We start from the raw sequence: 22,253 nt of genomic DNA, 5'->3' as shown, positions 1-22,253 counted from the left end.
AGAAATTGACAATCTATACTGGTCACTCTTTACGTCAAGTCTTTGTTACTATACAAATCTTTTCAGGTTTCTCTGAGTTGTGTATCAATTGGCAGAAATCAGTTATTCTCCCCCTTGACACCAATAATATACATGAACCCTCCCTGCAATCTCAGTCACAGGTAGTTACCCACTTTAAATACCTGGGTATCTACGTGGTCCCAGGGCGAGCTGAGTTTCTCAAACTGAATGTGGAACCCCTTATACAGGTTTCTTACATGGAGCCAGTTCCCTATTAACATTATTGGCAGAATTAAAGTAGTTAAAATCATTATACAACCTAAAATTCTATATACTCTAGAGCAGGCATGGGCAAACTTGGCTATCCAGCTGTTAAGGAACTACAAGTCCCACAATGCATTGCAGGAGTCTGAAAGCCACAGTCATGACTCATAAAGGCAAATGCATTGTGGGATTTGTAGTTCCGAAACAGCTGGAGGGTCGAGTTTGCCCATGCCTGCTCTAGAGCATGTGCACACGTTTGTCCCCAAGAGATTTTTTTTCTGAACTTAACTCCCTGGTCACTATGTTTCTCTGGTGGAAGGGTAGAGCTAGGGTAAAACTTAAAGGGAAGGTCCATGCTGTAAAAAAAAAAAAAAAAAACTCCACTTACCTGGGGCTTCCTCCAGTCCCTGCCAGTCGTTCTGTGCCCTCGCCGCAGCTGATCTCACTCCCGGTGTCCTGTGCTGAAGATGCCGACCTCGCCAGGTTGGCATCCAGGTCGGCTTCATGTGCGCTCCACGGCGCGGGTCACGTGGTGTATGCGACGTCATCGGGTCTCTACTGCGCAGTACAATGTACTGGATCAAGGCTTGTTCTCATCTTTTGATCAATTTAAACCCCGGTAACATTACTGAGTACTTTTATAAATAGCTTCAGCTCTGGCACTGCTGGCAGACACAGTTTGGGATCCAACCCTATGCAATTCTCTGACTTCCCTTTCATACGTATATAACCCACTCAAGTTATGGGGGTACTCATCACCACGTTATATCTGTCTCTTATAACAGTGTTAGCAACTAACAAACAAAAACACAAACAACAAACACAGAAAATTTATATCGTGCTTTTCTCCTGGCGGACTCAAAGCGCCAGAGCTGCAGCCACTAGGATGCACTCTATATGCAGTAGAAGTGTTAGGGAGACTTGCCTAACGTCTCCTACTGAATAGGTGCTGGCTTACTGAACAGGCAGAGCCAAGATTTGAACCCAGGTCTCCTGTGTCAGAGGCAGAGCCCTTAAAGGGAAGGTCCAAGCAAAAAAAAAAAATGAGTTTAACTTACCTGGGGCTTCTACCAGCCCCATGTAGCCATCCTGTGCCCTCATAGTCACTCACTGCTGCTCCAGTCCCCCGCTGGCAGCTTTCTGACCTCGGAGGTCAGGGCCGCATTGCGTACATTTTTACGCATTCCCGCTAGTGCAGGAACATTAACATATACATTTTTACGCGTTAGTGGTGCAACGCATACATTTTTGTTACTGCACTAGCTGGAATGCGTAAAAATGTATGCAATGCGGCCCTGACCTCCGAGGTCAGAAAGCTGCCAGCGGGGGACTGGAGCAGCAGTGAGTGACTACGAGGGCACAGGATGGCTACATGGGGCTGGTAGAAGCCCCAGGTAAGTGAAACTCATTTTTTTTTTTTTGCTTGGACCTTCCCTTTAACCATTACACTTTCCAGCCACCACTAAAGATTCTGAATGTCTGAAACTCAAATGGCTTTCTCATATCCCAGATATGGATTCTGAAGAGTGGGAGGACACCCTTGAGTGACATGTACATGCGTCAATCTCAGCCAACGACAAGCTTATTCAATTTATCTTACGCCATTTAAACTCTCTAGAATCATAGCGAATTACCCCAACCCCCCCCCCCCCCCCCCCCCCTGTCCAAAGTGTTCAGCCGAGATTGCAGACTTCTGGCACACGATGTGGAGTTGTAGCTATGTGCAGGGATACTGAAAACAAGTTGCTAAGTTGCTAGTAGATGTTATGGGTACACCACTGTCTTCATGCCCCAAGGTGTGGCTCCTTGGTATACTGTCAGAAAATCAATATTCTAAATGTGAAAGTACTTTGCTGAGGGAATCCCTATTGTATGCTCAAGGAGCCATTACAATGTGTTGTATTTACCCCAAGTGTCCCTATGGCGCCTGAGTGGTTGATACAGGTTAATAAGGTATACCGTTTATTAAGTTGGTCTACACTCAGTGGCGTAACTAGAAACCACTGGGCCCCCCTGCAAAACTTTGGATGCCCCCCCTTCTGACCCCCCCAACACACACACAACAGAAAACTTAAAAGGCATCCCCCCCACACTAAACAGAAATCAGACAGCTCCTCCCCCCCCCCAAAAAAAAAATATGCAGGCAATCATACACCATCCCCCCACAAAGTGAAAATCAAGCAGGCACTCCCACCATTCCCAGTACTAACACAAAATATATCAGGTAGGCACCAGACTCAGCTTCCTCCCCCCCCCCTCCCCCCCAAACAATAACCACCACCACCCCTTTCTCCTTAAAAAAAAAAAAAAGTCAGCCATGCAGCGCAGGTATATATATGTATTATATATATATATATATATATATATATATATATATATATATATATATATATATATACGTAAACCTCTGTCTCTGTCTCTGCTCCCCACCTGTCCTGTCCTCGAGTCTCTCTCAAGGTGCCCATACACGTTACAATAAAAACATTCAATTTTCCTGTTTATTTAACCAAAATAATCAAATCAAATAAAAGTTTAAAATAATCTTTTTTTTCGATCAAGAATCAGACATGCTGGAAAATTTTTTATATTATTATGATCTAACTGAATAATCAAACAAAATTATCCAATTGAGAAAAATGGAAAATTGTACCATGTATGGGCACCTTCAGACTGACACAGCCGCAGGGTAGGCTGTGTCACAACTTCACAAGCCAGAACACAGTGACGCTGGCTGCAGGCAGGCTGGGTCTAATGGCAGAAGCATCCAGCCAGCGTCATCCTCTTTTATTCTTCCCAGCCTACACTGCAACAATGCTTGGAGCTGCAGGAAGGACCACGTGGCGGACGTACATGCAACCGTCCTGGGTGATTAAGGCGGCAGAGATGGCGAGGATGGTCCTAGTGCCCGCTGCCGCACGCTATATTCAGCACACAGCATAATCGCAATGGTGGACAGCGGGCCATGTCTCAGGTGACAGGCTTCTCCTCCTCCGGGCCCCCTCTCAGGCTTCTCTTCCTCTGGGCCCCCCTACACCTGCTTCCCAAGCAGGCTCTATAGTTACGCCCCTGTCTATACTCATAGAGGCTGTCCCAGCAAATTTAATAAAGAATGGGGCAAGTGGGTACTTTCACCCCTAACGGAAACTACGTAATGGTTCACCTTGATTTCAGGTCGATGGCAATTGCTCAGGTATGATTGTACTACACTGTTATATTCATGTTTTCATATTCATCTTTTGATAGGTATGTATTTCTACAGTCTTCATTCCATGCACAGTTATTTGAATCAGCTGTTATTGCTTGTTGCAATAGTGTTTTTGAAAACGTATTTCAATTTTATATACTGCACTGAAACCTCTATGACTGGGATGCATGAAACATGCTATTCTGGACACTACTTTAATCAGACAATTGTGGCCCTTTTTGGCAAATTTTCAATAATTTTATGCCATATACAGTGGAATGCGAAAGTTTGAACAACCTTGTTAAGTTTCATGATTTACCTGCATAAAACGTTACGACAAAAAATGTCTGTTAAATATATCATACAGGAGACACACACAGTGATATTTGAGAAGTGAAATGAAGTTTATTGGATTTACAGAAAGTGTGCAATAATTGTTTAAACAAAATTAGGCAGGTGCATACATTTGGGCACCACAAAAAATAAATGAAATCAATATTCAGTAGATCCTCCTTTTGCAGAAAATACAGCCTCTAAACGCTTCCTGTAAGTTCCAATGAGAGTCTGGATTCTGGTTGAAGGTATGTTGGACCATTCCTCTTTACAAAACATCTCTGGCTCATTCAAGTTTGATGGCTTCCGAGCATGGACAGCTCTCTTTAACTACTAGCCGACCGCGTCATGCCGATGGGCGTGGCCGTGGCGGCAGCCCCAGGACCGCCTAACGCTGATTGAAATAAAGTCCTGGGGCTTCTGTTTGCAGGAGATCGCACGCAGGCTGCTTGCAGGAGATCGTCACTCAGAAACCGCCGTCTAATTAGGGTGTACAGCGCTGCGATCTACAGCAGTGCTGTACTGGGGGGGGGGGGGAAATCACTTGTGTGCTGTGTTGTGCTGCCCTGCAGCTTGGCCTTAAAGCTGCAGTGGCCTATTTTAGAAAACATGGCCTGGTCTTTAGGGGCGGTAAAGCCTGTGGTCCTTAAGTGGTTAACTCACACCACAGTTTTTCAATTGTATTCAGGTCTGGGGACTGAGATGGCCATTCCAGAACGTTGTTTTTGTTCCTCTGCATGAATGCCTTAGTGGATTTTGAGCAGTGTTTAGGGTCGTTGTCTTGTTGAAAGATCCAACCCTGGCGCAGCTTCAACTTTGTCACTGATTTCTGGATATTGGTCTCCAGATTCTGCTGATACTGAGTGGAATCCATGCATCCCTCAACTTTGACAAGATTCCCAGTCCCTGCAGTGGCCACACAGCATGATGGAACCACCACCATATTTTACTGTAGGTGGCAGCTGTTTTTCTTGAACTGCTGTGTTTTTCCTCCATGCATAACGCCCCTTGTTATGCCCAAATAACTACATTTTAGTTTCATCAGTCCACAGCACCTTATTCCAAAATGAAGCTGGGTTGTCCAAATGTGGTTTAGCATACCTCCAGCGGCTCTGTTTGTGCTTTGGGTGGAGAAAAGGCTTCCTCTGCATCACTCTCGCATACAGCATCTCCTTGTGTAAAGTGCGCCGAATGGTTGAACGATGCACAGTGACTCCATCTGCAGCAAGATGATGTTGTAGATCTTTGGTGCTGGTCTGTGGGTTGACTCTGACTGTTCTCACCATTCGTTGCGTCTGTTTATCCGGAATATTTCTTGGTCTGCCACTTCAAGCCTTAACTTGAACTGAGCCTGTGGTCTTACATTTCCTAAATATGTTCCTAACTGTGGAAACAGACAGCTGAAATCTCTGAGATAGCTTTCTGTATCCTTCCCCTAAACGAAGACGGTGAACAATCTTTGTCTTCAGGTCATTTGAGAGTTGTTTTGAGACCCCATGTTGCTACTCTTCAGAGAAAATTTAAAAGAGGAGGGAAACTTACAATTGACCCCCTTAAATACTCTCTCTTGTAATTGGATTCACCTGTGTACATAGGTCAGGGGTCACTGAGCTTACCAAGCCAATTTGAGTTCCCATAATTAGTTCTAAAGGTTTTGGAATCAATAACATGATAACAGTGCCCAAATTTATGCACCTGCCTAATTTTATTTAAACAATTATTGCTCACTTTCTGTAAATCCAATAAACTTCATTTCACTTCTCAAATATCACTGTGTGTGTCTCCTGTATGATATATTTATCTGACATTTTTTATCGTAACAACCAACAATTTATACAGAAAAATCATGACGATTAGCAAGGTTGCCCAAACTTTCGCATCCCACTGTAGATCACATTGATGGCAGACATGAATATTGTAGGACATTCGGTTACTGAGAAGTTTAATAACCCAGTTGGTGGGTATGCTAGCTTCATCAATTAAATTTGAGGATACTCAGCGGGACTGATCAAATGATATAATTGTCAAACCTATCATAAGTACAGCATCTCTTAAAAAGTCAAAAAAAAAAATACAATACAGTTAAGGTAGCCATACACTGGTCGATTTGCCATCAGATTCGACCAACAGATAGATCCCTCTCTGATCGAATCTGATCAGAGAGGGATCGTATGGCTGCATTTACTGCAAACAGATTGTGACTCGACTTCAGCATGAAACCGTTCACCATCTGTGGTGGTGGTGCTGCCGCCGCTAGCTAGCCCCCCCCCCCCCCCCGGGCCCCACCACCCCCCCGCATTACCTGCTCCGCCGGCGCGAATCCCCAGGTCTCTGCTGTCTACTCCGCTCTGGTCTGGTCTCCGGGTCTGGCATGCTGCACTTCTTCCTGTCTGGGGGAAGTTTAAACAGTAGAGCGCCGTCTACTGTTTAAACTTCCTGCCGGGCTAGAAGAAGTGAAGCCTGCCGGACCCGGAGACCAGACCAGAGCGGAGAAGAAGACAGCGGAGACCTGGGGAGTCGCGCCGGCGGAGCAGGTAATGTATTGCAGCTGTATTGGGTCGGTCGTCGGGCACTCGAACGCCGCTAGCGACGCGCTCCCTACCCGCTGGCGATCGACGGTAATTTCCCGCACTGAGTGATCGACGGGACCGATCTATTTCGGGACGAAATAGATCGAAATTTAGCGTTTAGCGTGAACGACGTGACAGCAGATTCGATCCCAATGATCGAATCTGCTGTCGATCGGCGGGGAATCGGCCTAGTGTATGGCCAGCTTTATTCTAAATATGCCTACAGTGGTGCCTCTCTGTCCAGCCTCCTGTTATGCTAGGCTTCCTCTGCCATGAAAGGGGACCATTTGGTCCTGTTTGCTGGCAGAGTTCACACTGCTAGTGATCTGCTCAGGGCAAGACTCTTTTGTTTTTGGTAATTAAAGAAAAACATTGTCCTCCCAGGATGACAGCTTGCAACCAAATGGTTTCCTGAACAGAATCTGTTATCTGCTGGAGTAGCCAGACTCCAGGGCCTTTGGGCCCCACACATGCAATATGAACTGAACATAAAACACAATCATAAAACCGATTGATTGTGTTTCATCATGGTTCGGCCATGAAAAGGATGATAACATTTATTTCCCACATTGGAAAGAAAAAAGCATTTTTTTAAAAACACTTCAGGTGTCATTGCAAAACCTCCCTTTGGAATCAATGGCTTTAGTCAGTTAATGGTCTCCCTCATGCTCCAATGTTTTAACTTTAACGCCTCAGAAATTCAGTCTAGTCTATCTAGCACTGTATCACAATAGTCACACACTCATCACTTTTAGAGGTCCTGTGCTCCTCTCTAGGGGGCGCTCCAGGCTGGGGTGCTGCACTCTGCAGATGAACTCTGACCCCTGGTCTGCCACTATTGGGGTAAATTGCAGGCTGGCTGTACAGCTGTATGTGTTATCCTTCTGTCTCCGGTGGGTGATCTGTGGCATCTTGTACTGGTCACCATTAGCAAGTTCCTCCTCTCTGCCTCCTCCCTGTTTCCTGTGCCAGCTCACAGTCAGCTCTTCAGAGATATAGCCGGAGATTTTACATTCTATGCTGGATTCATTTTCCAGGATAAAGCCAGATGAATCTAGTTGTTCAATGTGTGGCCTCCACGGAAGATCTGCAGATCAATCAGAGCTTATTAGTCTCAGTGGAAAATTGTACAACAGATAAGAGTGTGCAACTTTGTATATTACAAAATGCAGTATAATGTTAATTATGATTATGTATCAGCATTACAAACAGCAAATCAGTCCAGATCATGGTATGGCTACCCAAAGTACAAATAATACTGCACTGAAGATTGGAATAATAAAGGAAGCTTTGGAGGGAGGGCCACCTCAGTCAACTACAGTATGTACAATATACAGTATTACCTAACTTCATATATTGTAAAGAGTTGACTGAGGTTTATTATTATTATTATTATTAATATTATTTATTCCAATATTCAGTGCAGTAATACTAAAGGCCCATACACACCAGGTGATATTTGTGGCAATGTTACCCGATGCCGGGCAACATTGTTTAACAAAAGCATATTAAAGGTTACAAACCCCCCTCCGCCGCCATTGGCGATCGTGCGTTGTTAAGTGACTGACATGACAGATCGAATCTTTAAGTACCCCAATGACATTGCTGAAAAGTACTACAATCGCTTACTTCCCTTTTGCACTCGTTGGGTAACGTAAAGTGAGGTCGCGAGCAGGAAGAGGTGCAGTTAACGATCGTCGTCAAGGGGATGTCACTGGACCCGTCGGGTGGTGAGTACGCAGCTTAAGGCTTTGTGGGCAGATTTTATTCTGACTCCTCCAAGCAAAGATTTTCACCTTTTCAGTGTTTGTGTGGTTACACGCACAGCCTGTTCCAAATCTCTGTACAGTATCAACATGGAATTTAGATCTGGCCAGTGAACTAGTTATTCCAGAATCCTCCATGCCTTTAATTTTACTCATTACTAGATGAATTTGGTGGAATCTTCATAAACCTCTCAGCAACCCTGACTATGAACTTAAATGACTAAGGCCCATATGCAATTCACTTCTTCTCCTAAGTTTTCTCTTAACCTCCTGAGTGGTATGCACGACACTGTGTCGGGCAAGGAATTTTTTCTGAAAGCGGTATGCCCGACACAGTGTCAGGCATACCACTCAGGGGGTTTCCCTAGCTACAGGAGGCCCACAGTATAAGTTAACTAACTGCAGGAGCTCCTGTACACTATCTGCAGCATTAGTGATGTAGGGCATAGTGCCCCCTACCCCCTGACCCCCCCCCCCCTAATGCCCCCAATGCAGCCACTGCCTTGCTTGATACATACCGAGCCTCGTTTCAGTGAGTGCCCCATCTGTCTTCACAGCTCCACATAACTTCCGGTATGCGGAGGATGGGGACTGAAGTCATGTGACGTCTGACGTCTATCTTGGGGGGCACCTGCAGCTAACTAGCCTATCTTGGGGGACACTTCCACCTAACTAGCCTATCCTTTGGGACACCTGCACCTTCCTAGCCTATCCTGGGGACACCTGCACCTACCTAGCCTATACTGAGCGGCACTTGTACCTACCTAGCCTATACTGAGCGGCACCTGTACCTACCTAGCCAATACTAAGCAACACCTGTACCTACCTAGCCTATACTGAGCGACACCTGTACCTACCTAGCCTATACTGAGCGACACCTGTACCTACCTAGCCTATACTGAGCGACACCTGTACCTACCTAGCCGATACTAGGGGACACCTGTACCTACCTAGCCTATACTGAGCGGCACCTGTACCTACCTAGCCTATACTAGGGGACACCTGTACCTACCTAGCCTATACTGAGCGACACCTGTACCTACCTAGCCTATACTGAGTGACACCTGTACCTACCTAGCCAATACTGAGCGACACCTGTACCTACCTAGCCTATACTGAGCGGCACCTGTACCTACCTAGCCTATACTGAGCGACACCTGTACCTACCTAGCCTATACTGAGCGGCACCTGTACCTACAAAATATAGGTAAAAGGCTGCGCATCCCTGACCCAATACTGTACAATTGAATGGTTAATCGCTGTGGCGCACACCGCCCCCCCTGGACTAAAATGTACGCCCGCATCCAAACAATGCAATACTGGTCTATGGAGAAATTTTAGCTTCCATCATAGTTTTGCATGCAAAAATATAGATATACTGGACATCTGCACCAACGTTGAGGTAAATCTCCAGAGCAGATGTCCTAACACTAAACTGACCTAAGTTAAAAGCAAATGTCTTTACCCTGGCAGCAGCTACGCTAAAATGTGTAACTTACATTCAATACAGACAGCAGAAAACAAAGCAAGCGCTCACCAATATGGGCCGCAACTGAATGACTCATCACCTCATATGCACCGCATATATAGCTCAAATACACACTCAGCAATCAGATATGTTTTGCATCTGTCTGATTGCTGAGTGTGTATTTGAGCTATTTAAGCGGTGCATATGAGGTGATGAGTCATTCAGATGCGGCCCATGTTGGTGAGCGCTTGCTTTGTTTTCTGCTGGCACCTGTACCTACCTAGCCTATACTGAGCGACACCTGTACCTACCTAGCCTATACTAGGGGACACCTGTACCTACCTAGCCTATACTGAGCGACACCTGTACCTACCTAGCCTATACTAGGGGACACCTGTACCTACCTAGCCTATACTGAGCGGCACCTGTACCTACCTAGCCTATACTGAGCGACACCTGTACCTACCTAGCCTATACTAGGGGACACCTGTACCTACCTAGCCTATACTGGGGGACACCTGTACCTACCTAGCCTATACTGAGCGGCACCTGTACCTACCTAGCCTATACTGAGCGACACCTGTACCTACCTAGCCTATACTAGGGGACACCTGTACCTACCTAGCCTATACTGAGCGGCACCTGTACCTACCTAGCCTATACTGAGCGACACCTGTACCTACCTAGCCTATACTAGGGGACACCTGTACCTACCTAGCCTATACTGAGCGGCACCTGTACCTACCTAGCCTATACTGAGCGACACCTGTACCTACCTAGCCTATACTAGGGGACACCTGTACCTACCTAGCCTATACTGGGGGACACCTGTACCTACCTAGCCTATACTAGGGGCGACCTGTACCTACCTAGCCTATACTGAGCGACACCTGTACCTACCTAGCCTATACTAGGGGACACCTGTACCTACCTAGCCTATACTGGGGGACACCTGTACCTACCTAGCCTATACTAGGGGACACCTGTACCTACCTAGCCTATACTGAGCGACACCTGTACCTACCTAGCCTATCCTGGGGACACCTGCACCTACCTAGCCTATACTGAGCAACACCTATAACTACCTAGCCTATACTAGGGGACACCTGTACCTACCTAGCCTATACTGACCGACACCTGTACCTACCTAGCCTATACTGGGGGACACCTGTACCTACCTAGCCTATACTGGGGGACACCTGTACCTACCTAGCCTATACTAGGGGACACCTGTACCTACCTAGCCTATACTGAGCGACACCTGTACCTACCTAGCCTATACTAGGGGACACCTGTACCTACCTAGCCTATACTAGGGGACACCTGTACCTACCTAGCCTATACTGAGCAACACCTATAACTACCTAGCCTATACTAGGGGACACCTGTACCTACCTAGCCTATCCTGGGGACACCTGTACCTACCTAGCCAATACTGAGCGGCACCTGTACCTACCTAGCCAATACTGAGCGACACCTGTACCTACCTAGCCAATACTGAGCGACACCTGTACCTACCTAGCCTATACTGAGCGACACCTGTACCTACCTAGCCTATACTAGGGGACACCTGTACCTACCTAGCCTATACTGAGCGACACCTGTACCTAACTAGCCTATACTAGGGGACACCTGTACCTACCTAGTCTATACTGAGCAACACCTATAACTACCTAGCCTATACTAGGGGACACCTGTACCTACCTAGCCAATACCGAGCGACACCTGTACCTACCTAGCCTATACTGAGCGACACCTGTACCTACCTAGCCTATACTGGGGGACAACTGTACCTACCTAGCCTATACTGAGCGGCACCTGTACCTACCTAGCCTATACTAGGGGACACCTGTACCTACCTAGCCAATACTGAGCGACACCTGTACCTACCTAGCCTATACTGAGCGACACCTGTACCTACCTAGCCTATACTGGGGGACACCTTTACCTACCTAGCCTATACTAGGGGACACCTGTACCTACCTAGCCTATACTGGGGGACACCTGTACCTACCTAGCCTATACTGAGCGGCACCTGTACCTACCTAGCCAATACTGAGCGACACCTGTACCTACCTAGCCTATACTGAGCGGCACCTGTACCTACCTAGCCTATACTGAGCGACACCTGTACCTACCTAGCCTATACTAGGGGACACCTGTACCTACCTAGCCTATACTGAGCGACACCTGTACCTACCTAGCCTATACTAGGGGACACCTGTACCTACCTAGCCTATACTGGGGGACACCTGTACCTACCTAGCCTATACTAGGGGAGACCTGTACCTACCTAGCCTATACTGAGCGACACCTGTACCTACCTAGCCTATACTAGGGGACACCTGTACCTACCTAGCCTATACTGGGGGACACCTGTACCTACCTAGCCAATACTGAGTGACACCTGTACCTACCTAGCCTATACTGAGCGACACCTGTACCTACCTAGCCTATACTAGGGAACACCTTTACCTACCTAGCCAATACTGAGCGACACCTGTACCTACCTAGCCTATACTGAGCGGCACCTGTACCTACCTAGCCAATACTGAGTGACACCTGTACCTACCTAGCCAATACTGAGCGACACCTGTACCTACCTAGCCTATACTGAGCGACACCTGTACCTACCTAGCCTATACTAGGGGACACCTTTACCTACCTAGCCAATACTGAGCGACACCTGTACCTACCTAGCCTATACTAGGGGACACCTGTACCTACCTAGCCTATACTGAGCGGCACCTGTACCTACCTAGCCTATACTAGGGAACACCTTTACCTACCTAGCCAATACTGAGCGACACCTGTACCTACCTAGCCTATACTAGGGGACACCTTTACCTACCTAGCCAATACTGAGTGACACCTGTACCTACCTAGCCTATACTAGGGGACACCTTTACATACCTAGCCTATACTGGGGGCACCTAGACCTGGCTACCTACCTACAATAATCTGCAGGGGATTCCGAAGACAGATGGGCACCACGCGGTGGGCGACACAGGACAGGTAATGTATAAATGCACACACAGGAATACATTTTTACATTGGGAGGGGGGGGGGGCAGCGATGAGGCAATGGACACGGCCGATTCCTGAGCGATTTCCTGATGAAATTTATCGGGAATCAGCCTGTGGAGTATGGGCAGCCGACCGATCTCTCTCTAATCAAATTTGATTAGATAAAGATCTGTCTCTTGGTCGCATCTGCCCATCATCTCTAGCCACCTTTACATTTGTATTAGAACAGGCTGAGCAGCTGCAGCTTGGAAGTATAAATGACCAGAGATTTTGGGGAGTAATTTCAAAATTTAGTTTATTTTTGTGTTTCAAGCTTTTATTGGACTCAAAATGTACACTACACCCCTGCTTGACACACAGGAAAAAAGGTCATGAAACTGAATTGGATCACTTTTGGCACAGAAATCCAGCAGAAACTGAACGCCAGGGAGGTTAACCTGCTGAGCGGTCTGGACGAGCTCAGCTCGTCCAGTACCGCCGGAGCCTGCCGCTCAGGCCCTGCTGGGCCGATTTGGCTCAAATAAAAAGCAGCACACGCAGCCGGCACTTTGCCAGCCGCGTGTGCTACCTGATCACCGCTGCAGCGCGGCGATCCGCCGCGTGCAGCGGCGAAAGAGGGTCCCCCCAGCCGCCTGAGCCCAGCGTAGCCGGAACAAAAAGTTCCGGCCAGCGCTAAGGGCTGGATCGGAGGCGGCTGACGTCAGGACGTCGGCTGACGTCCATGACGTCACTCCGCTCGTCGCCATGGCGACGAGGTAAGCGAAACACGGAAGGCCGCTCATTGCGGCCTTCCGTGTTACTTCTGGCCGCCGGAGGCGATCGGATGAACGCCTCCGGAGCGCCCTCTAGTGGGCTTTCATGCAGCAAACTTTCAGTTGGCTGCATGAAATAGTTTTTTTTTTATTAAAAAAAAACCCTCCCTGGCGATCTCAATAGAACGCCAGGGAGGTTAAGTGATATTGTTACATCTTGTCATAAAATGCCTTTCAAGCCACCAGTATGCAAGAAAATACTCAAAATATATCTGATAGTACTTTTTCAATTGCAAAGTGCTGAAATATTAGTTTAAAGAGAAGATGAAAATTATCTCCTAGGAGTTAACTGGTGAAAAAGTTAATTGCATATTGGCCTAAGTGTCAAAAACTAGTGTAAGTTACAGGCCTCTGGAAGAAATATATCAATGTAATTGATGGGATTAAAGTTTAGAGTCAGATAAAGTACCTCTGTCGCAAAAGTAAATTTTAAAATATATGTATACACTTACAAATAAGAAGTACATTTCTTCCAGAGTAAAATGAGCCATAAATTACTTTTCTTCTATGTTGCTGTCGCTTACAGTAAGTAGTAGAAATCTGACATGACCAACAGGTTTTGGGCTAGTCCATCTCCTCATGGGGGGTTCTCAGCATGGCCTTTAGTCTTTATAAAGACACTCCCTGAAAAAGATTTATACAAAGATGCTGACCAGACTCCCTGTTCATCGTACATTTTTTTGGAAGTTGGATGGAGCAACTGCCATTCACTAAGTGCTTTTGAAGATAAAGAAAACCCTGAGAACCCCCAATGAGGAGATGGGCTGGTCAAAAACCTGTCAGCTCTGAAAGGGGGATGGTTGGGACCTATGCACACTGCATTAGGTCTCCTTTTCCTCTGGGCATTTGCATGCTGTATGCTGAGATTCTCTGGCTCCCGATGCAGGTTATGTCAATAGGAGCCTCAGGGGGGCAGCATACAGCACTCAGTCACCCAAAATAAAAAGAAAAGCTTATACTAGGTAAATAACAGAGCTTCCTGTGCTTTTATTACTTGGCACAAGGGGGGGGGGGGGGGGGGTGGGGAGCAGAAGAGTAGGGGGCCTCTGTCCATGATGGGGACCTGCCCCAATACTGGTGGGGGGCTGGCCCCTGGGGCCATATGCAATTCACTTTTTCTCCTAGGAGATCATTTTTCATCTTCAATTTAAATTAACTTTTTAGCACTTTGCAATGGAATAAGTACCATAAAGTAGGTGAAAAAGTACTGTCCAACTAATTTTGAGTATTTGTTTGCTTGCTGGTGGCATAAACAACATTTTATTTACAAGTTGAAAAACATCACCTAGGATAAAATTCAGGTGAAAAAAAGGAATTGCATATGGACCCTGGCGTGATACTTAGGAAAGACTATTATGCAATAAACATGCTTCATTACCTGCTATGGTGAGTACGGTATGCTGAGGCTGTGCCACGGGTTGGTGCTCCCAGGTCACATGCACTGGGAAGCAGAGAGGGCGGGGCAGTGTGAACACACTGGTGACATCACATGTTCCATCCTCATGCAGTGTTGGCTTGTTTTCAGGCTGTAGCTGAGTTTGGGGTTCTCCAGAGCTCCATGCAGGGGCCCCAACCATCCCGTTTTCGTCGGGACGGTCATGGGTTGGGGGAGGGGTCCCGCTGTCCCGGGATACCCCCCTTGTGTCCCGGCAGGCAGAGGAAGTGAAAAAAATGATCGAGGCCCCAGCCGGCGGATGCAGTGTGTGGGGCGATGTGTAAGATAATACTGTCCCTCCCTCCGAATGTGCCCCCCAGTGTCCCCCTGTATGTAGAGTATAAAAGCGCAGCATAGCGGGCAGTCTTACCATTCCTTGTCGTGTAGACGCGTACCGGGCTGGCTCTGGGCTTCCATCTACTTCCTGTGACTTCACAGGAAGCGAAGAGCCAGAGATGCCCGTACGCGACGAGGAATGGTAAGACTGCCCGCTATGCTGTGCTTTTATACTCTACATACAGGGGGACACTGACATTATCTTACACATCGCCCCACTCACCGCATCCGCCGGCTGGGGCTTTGATAATTTTTTCATATATATATATATATATATATATATATATATATATATATATATATATATATATATATTTTATTTAACTAGGGGTGTCAGGGGGTGTGGTTGGGGGTGTGGTTGGGGTGTGGCTTAAATGTCCGCATTCTCATCTCAAAAAGTTGGGAGGTATGTCCATGTGATGCTGATTTCTCTGGGGTAGAATCCCTGCAGAGTCAGGGCACACTGCACCTCTCCTGTGTCACTGATGGAGAATCTCACCGGCTCTATCACCCGTGGAGCCACTAGACACAAACACACATCACACTGTCAGTATAACAAACACACAGACCACTGTATCCTGAACTTTACTTGCCAGCAAACAGAGGAAAATCACAACCTTTATGTAACTATCGGTGTAACACAGAGAGGATCTGATTACCGGTGATCTGCAGTATCACCGAGAATGCAAATATATACCCGATTATTGATGATCTGCAGAATCACCGATAATCAGATATATCTCTAAGCTCTTGACACCTGAGTTATATGAGTGTTTGGTGCAACAGTAATACTTTGAGGAAAGCATCCGTAAGAAGGGTGCTAAGCAGTGAGAGATACTGCTAAAGATCAGATTCCTTTCACAGGTCTGTTGCTCCCCAAGGGGCGGAGCCAGGCTGAGAGTGGGAAGGACAGAACGTGAGTGACACCAAAGAGGGAGTGTCACTGACAGATCTGTGAACGATCTCTTAACAGGAGAGATAGTTCTCGAGGTCGGACAGGCCAGGTCGTTAACACACGGACAGATAAAGTACAAAGACAGGAAACAGATGCAGAGTCCTGAGACCAGCAGAGTTTGGCAACAGAGTATCAGAATGACAAAGGTACACAATCAGAGATCAGAAGAATGGTCAGGGAAGCAGAAGGTCATAACAGATAATCAACAATGCCTAGACTTGAGTGTGAGCTCCAAGATTCTCAACACTCCTGGAACTAGACTAGATAATATTAATAATACAGATGGTACAGAAATCCTAGACTAAGGTGTGAGTTCCTTGATCATCAACACCTTGGAAACTGGTCTAGATAATAACACAGATAATAACAGAATTCCTAGACAAGGGGTGACCTCAGTGATCATCAACACCTAAGAAACTGGTCTAATAAACACAGATACTGACAGGGTCTGAGTGCTACCACGTAGTGATCGCAACGCCAGACACCAGAGAAATGACCAGCACCCAGTATATATACACCAGCAATGTGGAGAGGAAAAGACTGGCACTAGATGTGGGCAGGGAACAAAAATTGGGTACACCGGATCCTGTACAATGTGCTAAGACGTGCTCTCAAGCGTACATTTGCATGAGGAGAAAAATAAAATTGAGACACTGTGATAGCAAATGAGGAACCTTTTAATCCACGGTGTGACAGACAGCAGGGTGAATAGTGGGGGTGAGGGGATGCCTGACAGCTGTTTCGCTAAGAAAGCTTCTTCAGAGGCAAATATAAGGAACAAGGAAACCCAAGTGATATCCGGCTTTAAATAATTTCACTCACCGCCATTTCGGCAAGGTACACCGCCCACAAATCGCCGCCGCGACGTTCCAGCGTATAGGCTCCGCCCACCGGAAGTGACATGTGTGCTTACTCTACCCAATAGGTGAGCAGCGGGTCTCCCCGCATATTGCGCGTTGTCACTAACCGGATCTGGCGTCACTGCCCGCCCGTCATTGGCTGCACCAGCGGGGGTTACCATGGTGATCATCCACTATATGCCGGTATACATAAGGGAACACAATCGTACATAATACAACATGGACATTGAGAGGTTATTACAAATTACAATCACATAGAGATAGCTAAGTTACCATTGATAAGTACAGAGAGACAAGTTACATTGGACTAGTATTTAGAGAGAAAACAGTGGAGCTCGTTTCTTTCATTCAATCCTAAGGGGCCACAAGCCCCTGTTTCAGAAATGATTCTAGCTTCCTGTTGAAGTAGGATCTGTTCATGATTTCCTCCCCTATGAGGTATGGGAATCTCCTTTAAGCCTAAAAATTGCAAGGAACCAGGATTTCCATTATGACATTCTCGCATATGTAGGATAAACCTCCCTGCACCCACCCCCGTCTTGATTGAGTTTACATGTTCCTGAAAGCGGGTGCAAATCATACGGGTGGTCTGTCCCACATAGAAACGGTTGCATGAGCAGATAATTGCATACACAGTATTTCTGGAGCGGCAATGCAAGAACTGTTTGAAATGGATAGTCTTTGCGCCAAGTTGTACGCTTTTTCCAGTTCTAAATTGAATACAGTGATTGCAATTTCCGCATCTGAAATTACCAATTGGAATGTGTTTTTGCAACCAATTCCGCTCATCCACCGATCTAAACTCACTATTGGTGATTTTATCTCCAATGGTTGGCGCTCTCCTGAAGGATACCATAGGTTTATGGTTAGCAACCTTACATGTACCAACATTGTTTTGAAATTCACACCAATGTTTCTGAACTATGGATTTAATTCTTCCTGCCATTGGAGAGTAATCAAATACACATGTAAAGGGTTGATTCCTGGATTCATGGCGATTTTTTGCTATCTTTCTATTAGTCATCATATTTTCTCTGCTCAGGGTATCTGCCCTTCGAAAGGCTCTATATCATGGAGGATTTAAATAGAGCCTTTCGAAGGGCAGATACCCTGAGCAGAGAAAATCTGATGACTAATAGAAAGATAGCAAAAAATCGCCTTGAATCCAGGAATCAACCCTTTACATGTGTATTTGATTACTCTCCAATGGCAGGAAGAATTAAATCCATAGTTCAGAAACATTGGTGTGAATTTCAAAACAATATAGTTGATGATCACCATGGTAACCCCCGCTGGTGCAGCCAATGACGGGCGGGCAGTGACGCCAGATCCGGTTAGTGACAACGCGCAATATGCGGGGAGACCCGCTGCTCACCTATTGGGTAGAGTAAGCGCACATGTCACTTCCGGTGGGCGGAGCCTATACGCCGGAACGTCGCGGCGGCGATTTGTGGGCGGTGTACCCTGCCGAAATGGCGGTGAGTGAAATTATTTAAAGGGACTCCGAGCTCAGCGAAAAAAGTAAAGTTGTACTCACCAGGGTCTTTCTCCAGCCCAGTGCTGGTCGGGAGGTCCCACGCCGGCGTCCTGGCTCCTCTCCTTCACCCCGCTCCGGTATGGCTGACAGGCCGCAGCCCGGGCGACACTCGGTGGAGTGTCGGGCTGCAGCTTCCGCGTATGACGCGGATTACGTCACACGCCGGCCGCCTCGCGTCATCACGGCGGCCGGCGTGAAAGTACTGCGCATGCGCGATTAAAGCGCGCATGCGCAGTACTTTCACGCCGGCCGCCGTGATGACGCGAGGCGGCCGGCGTGTGACGTAATCCGCGTCATACGCGGAAGCTGCAGCCCGACACTCCACCGAGTGTCGCCCGGGCTGCGGCCTGTCAGCCATACCGGAGCGGGGTGAAGGAGAGGAGCCAGGACGCCGGCGTGGGACCTCCCGACCAGCACTGGGCTGGAGAAAGACCCTGGTGAGTACAACTTTACTTTTTTCGCTGAGCTCGGAGTCCCTTTAAAGCCGGATATCACTTGGGTTTCCTTGTTCCTTATATTTGCCTCTGAAGAAGCTTTCTTAGCGAAACAGCTGTCAGGCATCCCCTCACCCCCACTGTGTACCCTGCTGTCTGTCACACCGTGGATTAAAAGGTACCTCATTTGCTATCACAGTGCCTCAATTTTCTTTTTCTCCCCATATATACACCAGCGCTCTCCAGCGCCTCCCCTAAGTGCTGGACCAATGGAAGCTGCAGAAATGGTCAGCTGACCCCCTTCTGACTGTCATAAAGGCCCTGCCTCTCTGCGCGCGCGCGTCCTCCTAAACCAGTGTGGACTATCAGTCCCAGCCACACCAGTCATGTGTTGTAATGTTTCTGCTGTGTTGGATGCGGTATCCGCCGCACTGCTGTCCGTGCGTGCAGCGTTTTCTCCGCATTCAGCATTACTGATAGAAGCAGGCCTATGCGTACAACCTGCCGCGTCGGACGCGGAAACCGCCGCCCCGTTTGTCTGAGCATGCAGCGGTTTCTCCGCGCTCCGACTGCGCGTCAGCTGCCATGTTGAACGTGGAATCAGCCGCCTTACTCTGAGTACTGGCGGCGGCTTTTCCGCGTTTCCTCACAGTACCCCCCTTCCCTGAGGAGTGGTCTCCGGACAACTCCTACCCGGTTTCTCAGGATATCGAGTGTGGAATTCTCTTCTTAATTTGTCCGCATGCATGCGACACTCAGGTACCCATGTTCTCTCCTCCATACCATACCCCTTCCAGTGCACTAGATACTGTAGTGAATTCTGCACTACTCGTGAGTAGAGTTGGGCCGAACCTCCAATTTTAGGTTCGCGAACCGGGTTCGTGAACTTCCGCGGAAGGTTCGGTTCGCGTTAAAGTTCGCAAACCGCAATAGACTTCAATGGGGATGCGAACTTTGAAAAAAAAAAATTATGCTGGCCACAAAAGTGATGGAAAAGATGTTTCAAGGGGTCTAACACCTGGAGGGGGGCATGGCGGAGTGGGATAAACGCCAAAAGTCCCCGGGAAAAATCTGGATTTGACGCAAAGCAGCGTTTTAAGGGCAGAAATCATATTGAATGCTAAATGACAGGCCTAAAGTGCTTTAAAACATCTTGCATGTGTATACATCAATCAGGTAGTGTAATTAAGGTACTGCTTCACACTGACACACCAAACTGTTCACTGAACAGAACAGGTATACAGTGGCGGGTTCACTGAACAGAACAGGTGTGCAGTGGCGGGTTCACTGAACAGAACAGGTATACAGTGGCGGGTTCACTGAACAGAACAGGTATGCAGTGGCGGGTTCACTGAACAGAACAGGTATACAGTGGCGGGTTCACTGAACAGAACAGGTATGCAGTGGCGGGTTCACTGAACAGAACAGGTATACAGTGGCGGATTCACTGAACAGAACAGGTATGCAGTGGTGGGTTCACTGAACAGAACAGGTATACAGTGGCGGGTTCACTGAACAGAACAGGTATGCAGTGGCGGGTTCACTGAACAGAACAGGTATACAGTGGCGAGTTCACTGAACAGAACAGGTATGCAGTGGCGGGTTCACTGAACAGAACAGGTATACAGTGGCGGGTTCACTGAACAGAACAGGTATGCAGTGGCGGGTTCACTGAACAGAACAGGTATACAGTGGCGGGTTCACTGAACAGAACAGGTATGCAGTGGCGGGTTCACTGAACAGAACAGGTATACAGTGGCGGGTTCACTGAACAGAACAGGTATGCAGTGGCGGGTTCACTGAACAGAACAGGTATACAGTGGCGGGTTCACTGAACAGAACAGGTGTGCAGTGGCGGGTTCACTGAACAGAACAGGTATACAGTGGCGGGTTCACTGAACAGAACAGGTATGCAGTGGCGGGTTCACTGAACAGAACAGGTATACAGTGGCGAGTTCACTGAACAGAACAGGTATGCAGTGGCGGGTTCACTGAACAGAACAGGTATACAGTGGCGGGTTCACTGAACAGAACAGGTATGCAGTGGCGGGTTCACTGAACAGAACAGGTATACAGTGGCGGGTTCACTGAACAGAACAGGTATGCAGTGGCGGGTTCACTGAACAGGTATGCAGTGGTGGGTTCACAGAACAGATATGCAGTGGTGGGTTCACAGAACAGGTATGCAGTGGTGGGTTCACTGAACAGGTATGCAGTGGTGGGTTCACAGAACAGGTATGCAGTGGTGGGTTCACAGAACAGGTATGCAGTGGTGGGTTCACAGTACAGGTATGCAGTGGTGGGTTCACAGTACAGGTATGCAGTGGTGGGTTCACTGAACAGGTATGCAGTGGTGGGTTCACTGAACAGGTATGCAGTGGTGGGTTCACAGTACAGGTATGCAGTGGTGGGTTCACGGAACAGGTATGCAGCCAGGGACAAGCTAAGCCTAACTAATCTTTCCCTATGAGAGAGTGTGCAGCAGCTCGCCCTACTCTCACTAATGCAGGCACACGAGTGACCGTAATGGTCGCCGCTGCCTGCCTTTTAGTAGGGGGGGGAGTGGCTCCAGGGGCTAGTGTAGCCTAATTGGCTACACTGGGCCTGCTGACTGTGATGTAGAGGGTCAAAGTTGACCCTCATGGTGCATTATGGGGCGAACCGAACTTCCGCAAAAGTTCGCCTGCGGGACGCGAACGCGAACCACGGAAGTTCGCATGGAACCGTTCGCAGGCGAACCGTTCGGCCCAACTCTACTCGTGAGTTTCTACTTCATACTCAGGTTGGTCGTCTACCATCACAGGAGGAGGAGGAGTGGCACCCACATGGACTGCTGGCTTAAGCAGGGACACATGAAAAGATCTTACACCACGCATGCTGGCGGGAAGATCAATGGCATAAGTAACATTGTTGATCTTCCTGGTCACAGGAAAAGGGCCCACAAACCTGGGACCTAACTTGGGCGAGGGCTGTTTCAGGGTTAAATGACGTGTGGACACCCAGACCAGGTCTCCTGGTCGGAACTTCCATTCTAAGAATAGTTTCTTGTCAGCTTGACCTTTCTGACTTTGAAAAGCCTTTTCCAAATTACTTTTCACGATTCCCCAAATGGTTTTGAACGACTTTTGCCAAGCCTCCAGAGCTGGAAACGGAGTGGAGGCTACTGGCAATGGGGAAAACTTGGGCAACTTTCCAGTTACCACCTGAAATGGAGAGAACCCAGAGGAAGAGCTTTTCAAATTATTGTGCGCAAATTCTGCATATGGCAAAAAC

General features: G+C 47.7%; 1 gene segment (V, D, J or C); it reads right to left on the bottom strand.

Annotated features, from left to right (window-relative positions):
* Positions 1–6,969: 6,969 nt before the first annotated feature.
* The window catches only part of LOC137543845 (Ig mu chain C region-like), a 102,486-nt gene continuing 87,202 nt past the window's right edge, over positions 6,970–22,253 (bottom strand). Inside the window, 1 exon segment of the C gene segment in view lies at positions 6,970–7,438. Coding sequence covers positions 7,086–7,438 — 353 coding nt within the window.

The sequence above is a fragment of the Hyperolius riggenbachi genome, unplaced genomic scaffold (assembly GCF_040937935.1).
Source record: "Hyperolius riggenbachi isolate aHypRig1 unplaced genomic scaffold, aHypRig1.pri scaffold_237, whole genome shotgun sequence".
NCBI classification, from domain to species: domain Eukaryota; kingdom Metazoa; phylum Chordata; class Amphibia; order Anura; family Hyperoliidae; genus Hyperolius; species Hyperolius riggenbachi.
Note: the sequence above shows the minus strand (reverse complement) of the source record. Positions and strands in the feature narration are given on the sequence as shown.